Consider the following 10,452-nt stretch of genomic DNA (forward strand, 5'->3'; position numbering starts at 1 on the left):
ATTGTTGGAAGCAACTGGAGCAGAACTGGGAACACCGTCACCGTTTCCTGTTTGCCCGCTGGGCTCTCCCATGACAGCAAGACTGTCACTACGACAGATGCCCGGTTGGCAACATTATTGTCATCCGGTATAGACGACCATATTGTTTTACAAGCATCTAGGTAATAAACGTTAAATATTTTATTTCGTTAACTACGCGGTTAATTGTTATGAGAACGTATCGTTGAGTGTTAATCTCACTGTCCCTTGTGGAAACACAACAGTGGCGACTCGGGTTTCATGATTTCGTTTGCGTTCGCGTCGAAAAATCGCAAAACAAATATCACGGTTTCCCACGCGGTTTTTAACCCGTCACAAAAGTCATGACTACTCCAGGCCAGCAGGTTCCAGTGGAATCAATTATCCTGCAAGTCCTCCAACAACTGCAGCAACAGCAGGCGGTGACAAGTCAGCTTCTCGCCAACCAACGGGAGGCCCAGGAACAACATCGGATGCTTATGCAGCAGAATCGTGATGCTCTTCAGAATATTAGGTTGCAGATTCCAGAGAGTCCGGAGACCATCCTGGATTCGATCGGTGCAAATATAAAAGACTTCCGATATGACACGGAGGAAGGCGTTACGTTCGCGGCTTGGTTTTCACGATACGATAAGTTATTCGCGAAAGATGCTGCAAGGTTAGATGACGCAGCCAAAGTGAGGTTATTAGTCCGGAAGTTGGGAGTAGTTGAACACGAACGCTTCCTGAGTTTCATCATGCCTAAGACTCCTAAGGATTTTAACTTCCAGCAGGTCGTGAATAAGCTCAAGACGTCGTTTGGAGCAGCGGAATCAGTGATTAGTAAGCGCTACCGTTGCTTACAGACAATAAAGTCTCCAACAGAGGACTATTTATCTTATGCTTGTCGCGTCAATAAGAACTGCGTAGAGTTTGAACTGTCAAAGCTCTCAGAGGACGAATTTAAGTCACTGGTATTCGTCTGCGGATTAAGAGGTGAATCCGATACTGATATCTGCACTCGTCTCCTTACTAAGATCGAGGATAGCATAGCCGTCACTCTCGAACAGTTGTCGACCGAATGTCAACGGCTGATGAACCTTCGACATGAAACAGCCATGATCGAGAGTGGTTCTAATTCGGTCAACGTTATCAACGGAAAACATCAGAAATTTCGGAAGCAGACGAAACAGGAGAGTTTCCCGAAACGGTCACCACCGGCAAATGAGAAGAAAAGGCCGTCTGGGCCGTGTTGGAATTGTGGGTTGATGCATTTCAGCCGTGATTGCACTTTTAAAAACCATCAGTGTGCCGAATGCAAGCGTTACGGCCACAAAGCAGGTTATTGTGAAATTGCCAAGAAAACCTCCCGTCCGAATTTCAAGCGGATGTCTCAGCGTGTACCTGTAGATACTAAAACCGTCGAAGTATCAGTGGGTGTAGTTCAAGATATACGAAAGTTCGTTTCCGTCATGTTAAATGGAGTGTCCGTTCGAATGCAATTTGATACCGCTTCGGACATAAGTGTCGTGTCTGTCCGTACATGGAAGCAGCTAGGAAGTCCGGAAGGGAAATCACCGTCGGTGAATGCTAAAGCAGCCTCCGGAGACCCACTCAAACTAGTTTCACAGTTCGACTGTCCAGTGAGTGTCAAGGGTGTAACGCATGTAGGTACGATTTTCGTCACGGAGAGGGACTTGCACATCCTAGGTCTGGATCTAATCGAAGCATTCCAGCTTGATTCGGTTCCAATGAGTGCATTTTGTAACGAAGTCTCCGTATCATCGCCGTTAGCGGAGCGTCTCAAAGCGCAGTATCCGCAAGTTTTCAGCAGCGAGCTGGGTAAGTGTACTAAAACGGCAGTAAAGCTCGAACTCAAGCCAAACCAGCAGCCGGTGTTTCGACCCAAACGTCCAGTGGCGTATGCCATGTATAATACGGTGGATGATGAGCTTGATCGGTTGGAGCGTATGAATATCATCACGCCGGTAGACTATTCGGAGTGGGCGGCTCCGATAGTGGTAGTCCGAAAAGCGAACGGGAGCATAAGAATTTGTGGGGATTACTCCACTGGTTTGAATGACGCCATTCAACCAAATCAGTATCCCTTGCCCCTTCCACAGGACATCTTTGTAAAGCTCGGTAATTGCAAGATTTTCAGCATAATTGATGTGTTCGAGTCCTATCTTCAGCTGGAAGTCGACGAGCCCACCAGTAAACTCCTGGCCATTAACACTCACCGGGGCATTTACAAGGTCAACCGTTTAGCACCCGGAGTGAAAGCTGCGCCAGGAGCATTCCAACAAGTTGTCGATGCAATGCTGGCAGGTCTGCAGCACACGAGTGGATACATCGACGACATCGTCGTCAGTGGGCGTACCGAGAAAGAGCATTGGGAGAACCTGAAGGCACTATTTGAACGTCTACGAGAGTTTGGATTTACCATACGTCTGGAGAAGTGCTCCTTTGGGGCTAGCCAAATTAAGTACCTGGGACACTTGCTGGATCAACATGGGGTTCGACCGGACCCAGGAAGGGTTGAAGCGATCAGACAAATGCCTGCACCTGTCGACGTGTCTGGTGTCCGCGCATTTCTAGGAGCCATCAACTATTACGGCAAATTCGTGCCAAATATGCGTGCCCTACGATTTCCTTTGGACGAGTTGCTGAAGGCGGGCACGAAGTTCGAGTGGACGGCGGAATGTCAGTCAGCTTTCGATAATTTTAAAGATATCCTGTCGTCGGAGCTGCTCCTAACGCACTACAACCCAGAGCTAGAAATTATTGTCGCTGCCGACGCATCGTCCATTGGTTTAGGAGCCACGATTAGTCATCGGTTTCCTGACGGTTCTGTGCGAGTTATCCAGCATGCATCTAGATCCCTAGCCCCAGCGGAACGAAACTATAGTCAACCTGATCGAGAGTGCCTGGCGATAATATTTGCGGTCACGAAATTTCATCGCATGGTCTTTGGGCGCAAGTTTCGGCTCCAAACCGATCATGCACCGTTACTTCGTATATTCGGCTCGAAAAAGGGCATTCCCGTGTACACCGCCAACAGATTGCAACGGTGGGCCCTGACGCTGCTTATGTATGATTTTACCATCGAATACGTGGCCACGGAGAAGTTCGGTCACGTGGATGTGTTATCTCGCCTCATCAACCAACACGTTCGATTGGATGAGGATTACGTCATCGCTTCTATATCGCTTGAGGATGATGTCAGATTAGTTGCTTTCGATTCCTTCAACGTCCTTCCGCTCCATTTTAGAGAAGTTCAGCAAAGTACAGAGAACGATCCGGTTCTCAGTAAGGTGGTTCAGTACATTCACCAGGGCTGGCCATCCAAGCAGACCGTGGCATCCAATCCTGAGCTGCAGCAATTCAACAACCGACGGGAATCGCTCACTACTGTACAGGGATGCGCACTTTTCGGTGAGAGACTAGTTATTCCGTCTCGTCTACGAAAACGTTGTCTGGATCAGTTACATACTGGCCACCCGGGAATCGGAAGAATGAAGGCCATTGCCCGAAGCTACGTGTACTGGCCTGCGATTGATGCTGAAGTCGAAAAGGCCGTTAAGGCGTGCATACAGTGCGCGCTTGCTGCAAAGACATCCCCTCGAGTCGCACCTGTACCTTGGCCAAAGCCACAACGGCCATGGGAACGGGTCCATGTGGACTACGCCGGACCGCTCGATGGAGACTATTTTTTACTGGTACTGGACTCCTTCACCTAGTGGCCCGAAATAGTGCAAACAAGCCACATCACAACCACAGCAACTATCAAGATTCTGCGAAGCCTTTTCGCACGCATGGGGATGCCAGAGCTGCTAGTATCCGATAATGGCACACAGTTCACCAGTGCCATGTTCGGAAAATTTTGCAGTATGAACGGCATTGAACACACCACTACGGCACCGTTTCACCCGCAGTCGAACGGGCAGGCGGAACGGTTCGTCGATACCTTCAAAAGAGGTATCAAGAAAATTCGAGAAGGGGAAGGTCCGATTCAGGAAGCACTGGACCTGTTTCTGTTGAAGTACCGAAGCACTCCAAATCCGGCAGTCGTGGGTGGAGTATCGCCATCAGAAGCAATGTTTGGACGTCGAATCCGAACCAACCTCGAACTGCTGCGGCCACCAACAGATCGTCAGCAAGCAGAACAAGAAGAAGACCAGCAGAAACCCCGAAGCTTCAACAAGAAAGATCCAGTGTATGTAAAGGTTTACAACCGGAACTCGTGGTCATGGGTTCCTGGTACCATTGTAGAACAAATTGGAGGAGTGATGTATAATGTGCGAACCGAAAAACGTCGTTTAGTGCGGTCACACGTTAATCAGCTTAGAAAAGTTACCGAGTGCTAAATCTTTTGAAGAAACGTCGGGTTCGCCATCAAATCCGCTCCTTTTGGATGTTTTGTTAAGCGCTTGGAACTCACCGAGCACATCTGTTTTACCATCATCGGCTACGTTTTCCCCTGTGTCTCCAGCATTGACGATTCCGTCCATATCACCACTACGATCATCGGTTCCTGCTAGTCCAGACAGTTCAGTTTGCCCTATGGAGATGGGCGAGCCACAAACACCAGTCATTCGCAGCAATCAACAACCAAGCATCGCCAGCAATTCCCAAGTACAGCCACTGCGACGTTCTTCGCGCCTTAGAAGATCGCATCCGCGGTTCGATGTGTACTATCGCTATTGAGGGGGAGGTGTTGGAAGCAACTGGAGCAGAACTGGGAACACCGTCACCGTTTCCTGTTTGCCCGCTGGGCTCTCCCATGACAGCAAGACTGTCACTGCGACAGATGCCCGGTTGGCAACATTAATGTCATCCGGTATAGACGACCATATTGTTTTACAAGCATCTAGGTAATAAACGTTAAATATTTTATTTCGTTAACTACGCGATTAATTGTTATAAGAACATATCGTTGAGTGTTAATCTCAATGTCCCTTGTGGAAACACAACAACTATGAAGCCATCGAAACGGTCGTTCCATGCCTTCGAGGCTTGCTTAAGGCCATACAACGATTTGTCCAATCGGCACACCAAATTGCCAGAACGTTTGAGCCCCTCGGGTTGTACCATGTATACCTCGTCGAGTTTCCCGTTTAAGAAAGCCGTGACCACATTCATTTGGTGGACCACCATGTTCCTATTATTGGCCAAAGCAAGCACCGTTCGCAGTGTATCAAGCTTAGCGACGGGCGAGTAAGTTTCCGTGTAGTCGAAGCCATATTTCTGACTAAAGCCTCTTGCCACCAGCCGAGCTTTATAGCGGTCGGGTTCGCCGTTCAGTCCCCGCTTAATGCGAAACACCCACTTATTTGTTATAGCCGAACGTCCTGATGGTAACTTCTCCAAGTGCCAGGTTTTGTTCTTTAAAATGGAGTCCATTTCGTCCATGATGGCAGCCTCCCATTTACACCAATCGTCCCGCTTTTTAGCTTCAGCAACAGTCGTTGGCAGGTTCTCGACGTAGTTCATCGCGTTAAGCGCGTACCTAGCGTATTCCACCTCAAAGTCGTCATGCCACGCAGGGGCACTTCGATGCCGTTGCGGTCTTCTTTCCTCTACTTCCTGATTTGAGACAGGTTCTGTCGTATCGTCGTCTTCGAAACTTTCAAATTCATCGCTCGATGCATCAGAATCTGGATCATTGGTTTCTTCCTCGACATAACTGTTTTCAGGACTTTCTTGGACTAATGGGATTCTAACAAAACCGTTACGTGATTTACTTCCTTTCGGTTCAATTATCTTTTCTTCGATACAATCCACGTCACGCGCGTGAACTATCTTCTTTGCTCTAGGGTCCCATACGCGGTAACCGTTGTGCGTGTATCCCACAAAAATTCCCTTCCATGCCTTTGCATCTAACTTTCTGCGATGCTCCCTCGGTATATGCACGAACATAGGATAACTGAATACGCGCAGTTTGCTGACGTCAGGTTTCCGACCTTCCCAGAGCTCGAATGGCGTTACATTAGAATGCAGCGCAGCTGAAGGGCTGCGATTAACCAGGTAGGCTGCAGTCTGAACAGCCTGTCCCCAAAACCGCTTGTCTATTTGCGAATCCTGCAGCATAGATCTCGCTTTCTCGACCAAAGTGCGGTTCATCCGCTCACTGACGCCGTTCTGTTCCGGAGTGTAAGGAACCGTCCACTCGACCTGAATGCCCTTTGCTTTACAAAAGCATTCAAACTCTTTGCTTCTGTATTCTCCGCCGTTGTCACAGCGAAGGCGGATTACCCGCTGCTTGAACTTAGCCGTCACGTAAGCCTCGTATTGCCGAAAACACTCGAAAACTTCGTTCTTGGTCGCGATAATAAACGTCATGGTAAAATGACTCCAGTCGTCTATGAAAGTAACAAAATATTTTACCCCGTTAAGGCCAACCGGCGTCACTGGCCCGCATACATCGGAGTGTATCAACTCCAGCACCCGCGACGAACGTTTCGATTCACGCACCGCGAACGGTTTCCGGGTCTGTTTCCCGGTCACACACGGTTCACACACGACGATTTGCCTGTCTGCATTACCGCTGAATGGTGTCAAGCCAACAACCATCTGATCCCGAACCAGCCTCTCAATGCTTTTTGTATTCAAGTGGCCGAACCGACGGTGCCACAGTTCCAAAACTTTCGAGATTCTTCCGCATGGCGATTCACTTGCGACGCGCTTATCCGTAAAGAAATCTAGCTGATAGTTTTTCATATCGCGAGCCACACGCGACGAGCTCTGATCCGTTATGGATCCACACTTTGCCGTTTTGATACGTCACTTTCATCCCGATTTGGTCGACTCTCATTACGGAGAAAAGATTGCAACGCAGCTCCGGTACGTAAAGCACGTTGTTTACACAACACTCGGTGAATTTACCTTTTAAGAGGGCCAACACTGTTACTGTTCCCGAGTGCTTCGCCAAAATTGTCTCTCCGCTCTTCGCAAGGCAATTTCCACTGGAGATGCTAATGGCTCGAGTTTGTCGAATAGCACCCGATCATTCACAAGATGATCCGAGCAGCCGGAATCGATGAACCATTTCAACCGGTCTGTTTCGTTTGGCAAAACTTCACCGGTCAATCCCACAAAACATGTACCTGCTTTTTCACCTAAATACGCTCTAGATTTCCGTTTTACATTTTTGGTTTCATTTTCCTTCTTTTTCGTGCAATCCGCCAGCTTGTGGCCTTCTTGCTTGCATCCAAAGCATTTAAAGATTTTCTTTTTCTTCTCTTGCTTTCTGCAAAAAAATGCAGCAGAATCACTTTTAGGAGTGCTGGATTCATCACCTATTCCCTTGCGCTTAACCTCTTCATCAAGCAGCAAGCATTTAACGAGCTCGATGCTAAGTTTATCTTCCGGCATGGTTTCGATGGCCGTTACCACGGTCGAAAATGATGGTCCCAACGTAATAAGCAGATGACAAATAACCCAACAAACAATTTTGTTATGCTATAGTTAAGCCGAAATCCACTGAATAATAGTTTATTAGGCTGTAAATCAACAAAATTGTTTGTTGGGAATGTCAAGCTCCTCCATCTCCGCCCCGGTTGCACGATACTCCCTAACGAGCCGGTCGAAGCATAAAAAATGTTCATGAAGCGAACCGTCCTCGAACTTCAGACCCAGCATTCGACGCTTTAAATGCATTCGACTTGCGATGCTCCGCCGCTCGAATACACGTTTGAGCGCATCCCAAATTTCCTTAGGGGTCTTCTTTTCCTGGACGTATTCGAGTTGAGTGTCATTAATCCGGGAGATCAACAGTGATCGACACTTCCGGTCCTGCCTACGTCGCTTCTCTCGCAGTTTCTGCTTCCCGTCTTTCTGTTGCTGCGTGTCGCCCGGTTGGTCTTGCATTTCCAAAATTTCCTCGGCTTCCATCTCCACACACTCAAACAGGTCATGCTCCTCAAGCAGCACCTGTGTGCGGAACTTCCACGCCATGAAATTACCACCGTCGAACATATAAACGCGTTCCGTTTTTCCATCGTTATCCATCGCGAAAATACTATTTTCCATTCACGGGATGTCCGAAACACTGGGCCCATAACCTAACAGAGTTATGGAAGGCCAACGAAATAAAATAACTCGGTAAAACGATTTTAGTATAAACTCAGAAAAACGTGTTTAATATCTTTTAGGTTACAGAATAGGAATGAGAGAAAGAAATTTCATTTGACAGCTTATGCTGCTATATACTATGCAGTGTTGCCCGTGTGAATAGGGACCAGTAGGTAGCAGTGTTGTACACTTAACACAACCCAATTGGAAATAGTCTGATACCTTGAGGACAAGATTCATATTGAATATCGAATAATTTACTAATAATTTACTATTCACGATTTTCGACGCTTTATTAATGTAAGATAGAAAACATAAAATACATAATAGAGGGTCGTACAACATTTACCTTGTTTTTTTCTATAAGATTCATAGGTAGTATCATTTGTCAGACAATAACAAACGCAAATTGATTGGAAGAAGTGCTCCGCATACCAACAACCTTATCTAAACAAAATAATTTAGTCTTCTAGTATCCTACATGTGTTCATACTGTGTTATAAACAACATCAGAATTTGGCTGATTCCATTCTGGCATAAAATTCGTACGAGGATTCAACGGCAATTATGAGAGTCTGATTGATCTTTAACACACTGAGCTTTGATTAAGTATGCCTTGCAACCCGGTTTTTTTTTTCTCAGTAGTAAGTGGGAGTAAATACAGCAAAATCATTAGAAAAATATATTAACTTTATTGTTCCTTTCTACGTATCATATTCATCAAGCGGTTACTTAACATATAATAGAAAAAAGTTGGTTGAAGACATGAGTGTTTTAACCAGACAACTCCTTGATGACTTGACCGGCAATAACTAGTCGTTGGATTTCAGATGTTCCCTCGTAAATTTCTGTGATTCGAGCATCCCGATAATGCCGTTCTGCTGGCATGTCTGACACATAACCCATTCCACCTAAAATTTGAATGCACTGATGGGCGCAAAAGGTAGCAGCTTCGGAGGCTGCAAGTTTAGCCTGTGCTGCTTCTTTGGTGAAGGGTTTTTTGTTGTCCTTTAGCCATGCTGACCGCCACGTTAACAAACGTGCTGACTCTAGGCTAACAGCCATGTCTGCAATCTTAGTTTGGATTGCCTGCAATTTTGAAATGGGTTTACCAAAAGCAATTCTTTTATTGGCATAGTCAACCGCACATTCCAAAGATGCTTGAGCAATTCCGAGAGCTTGACTGGCGATGCCTATGCGTCCTGCATCTAGTGTTTGCATGGCAATCTTGAAACCGAGACCTGGCTCGCCGAGAAGATTTTCTTTCGGGATTTCACAATCTTCAAAGATTAGCTGGGCTGTTGATGACCCTCGAATACCAAGCTTATCTTCTTTTTTACCTAACGTGAAACCCTTAATGTTTTTCGGTACAATAAATGCGGAGATACCTTTGTGCTTTAAATTTTTGTCCGTAGTAGCAAATACAACAGCACTCTCTGCTTCGTAAGCGTTCGTTATCCAACATTTAGTTCCATTCAAAATCCAACGGTCACCTTTTAAGGTGGCAACCGTTGACGCTGCCCCTGCATCTGATCCGTTTCCTGGTTCAGACAGAGCGAAACAACCAACTTTCTTACCGTCGGTGTATCCTGCTATATAGTTCTGCTTTTGTTGCTCGGTACCATAACGATCGATTGGCCCAAGATATAGAGAATTATTAACAGACATTATTACTCCAGCGGAAGCACACCCACGAGAAACTTCTTCCATAGCGATTGCGTACGCAACATAATCCAGCCCAGTACCACCATACTGCTCGGCAATAGATACTGCCATTAATCCGAGTTCACCCATCTTTTTAACTTGTTCTGCTGGATAGAGATGCTCCCGGTCAATTTTAGCAGCTATAGGAATGAGTTCATTATCAGCAAAATCCCGGCAAGTTTTCTGCAGCATTTGGTGGGTTTCAGACAATGCCGATAAGCTAGCGATCGATCGGTTGCTCCATAATTGAAATCCTGCATAATCAATCGGTACAAAGTTCAATAATTGTATAAACGTTTTTTAAAAAGGGTATTTTACCTGTTTTTGCGCTTCTTCTCAAAGCAAACATTTTATAGATAACGTAGATATATTCCTAAATCCTTACAAGACCTAAAAATCTTAAAAGTGTAGAAAAAATCTCTTAAAATAACCCTGAGATTACACTTTCTATGGCACCGATGGAATAAATGAAAACTTTGTACAACGTATAACTACGTACCTATAATAAAAATAATAAATAATGAAAGATAACAGATCGAATCAATACAGTTGAGGTAAGTGAGGCGGTGTATGAGTATGAGTATAGCCAGCGCGAGAATAGGCATATAAAAAAAAATAGCAACACTTGGTTATTCTTTCATTTTATTGTCTTCGCAAATGCGCTTTCTGACGTTTTTG

General features: G+C 46.0%; 3 protein-coding genes across 3 annotated transcripts; 2 read left to right on the forward strand and 1 right to left on the reverse strand.

The window, feature by feature from the left end:
* Positions 1-362: 362 nt before the first annotated feature.
* On the forward strand, positions 363-3,737 carry LOC129728953 (uncharacterized protein K02A2.6-like). The gene has a single exon (XM_055687431.1). It carries the CDS (start codon positions 363-365, stop codon positions 3,735-3,737), a length of 3,375 nt encoding a protein of 1,124 aa, XP_055543406.1.
* Positions 3,738-3,812: 75 nt separating this feature from the next.
* LOC129728954 (uncharacterized protein K02A2.6-like) lies at positions 3,813-4,704 on the forward strand. Its single transcript, XM_055687432.1, has 2 exons — positions 3,813-4,357; positions 4,425-4,704. Exons 1-2 carry the CDS (start codon positions 3,813-3,815, stop codon positions 4,702-4,704), a joined length of 825 nt encoding a protein of 274 aa, XP_055543407.1.
* Positions 4,705-8,739: 4,035 nt separating this feature from the next.
* Positions 8,740-10,332, reverse strand: LOC129732870 (short-chain specific acyl-CoA dehydrogenase, mitochondrial). Its single transcript, XM_055694223.1, has 3 exons — positions 10,274-10,332; positions 10,093-10,172; positions 8,740-10,028 (listed from the first exon to the last, which is right to left on the reverse strand). The coding sequence occupies exons 2-3, from the start codon at positions 10,121-10,123 to the stop codon at positions 8,845-8,847; spliced, it is 1,215 nt and encodes a 404-aa protein (XP_055550198.1). The 5' UTR covers positions 10,124-10,172; positions 10,274-10,332; the 3' UTR covers positions 8,740-8,844.
* Positions 10,333-10,452: the final 120 nt, after the last annotated feature.

The sequence above is a fragment of the Wyeomyia smithii genome, chromosome 3, assembly GCF_029784165.1.
Source record: "Wyeomyia smithii strain HCP4-BCI-WySm-NY-G18 chromosome 3, ASM2978416v1, whole genome shotgun sequence".
Classification (NCBI taxonomy): Eukaryota; Metazoa; Arthropoda; class Insecta; order Diptera; family Culicidae; genus Wyeomyia; species Wyeomyia smithii.

Excerpts from the sequence above, each read along its gene's own strand:
- LOC129728953 (XM_055687431.1), top strand. The coding sequence starts at position 363 with ATGACTACTCCAGGCCAGCAGGTTCCAGTGGAATCAATTATCCTGCAA.
- LOC129732870 (XM_055694223.1), bottom strand. The coding sequence starts at position 10,123 with ATGTTTGCTTTGAGAAGAAGCGCAAAAACAG. Across the intron at positions 10,029-10,092 it reads GAGAAGAAGCGCAAAAACAG|GATTTCAATTATGGAGCAAC; the intron begins GTAAAATACCCT and ends TTGATTATGCAG.
- LOC129728954 (XM_055687432.1), top strand. The coding sequence starts at position 3,813 with ATGGGGATGCCAGAGCTGCTAGTATCCGATAATGGCACACAGTTCACC. Across the intron at positions 4,358-4,424 it reads CAGCTTAGAAAAGTTACCGA|CGCTTGGAACTCACCGAGCA; the intron begins GTGCTAAATCTT and ends TGTTTTGTTAAG.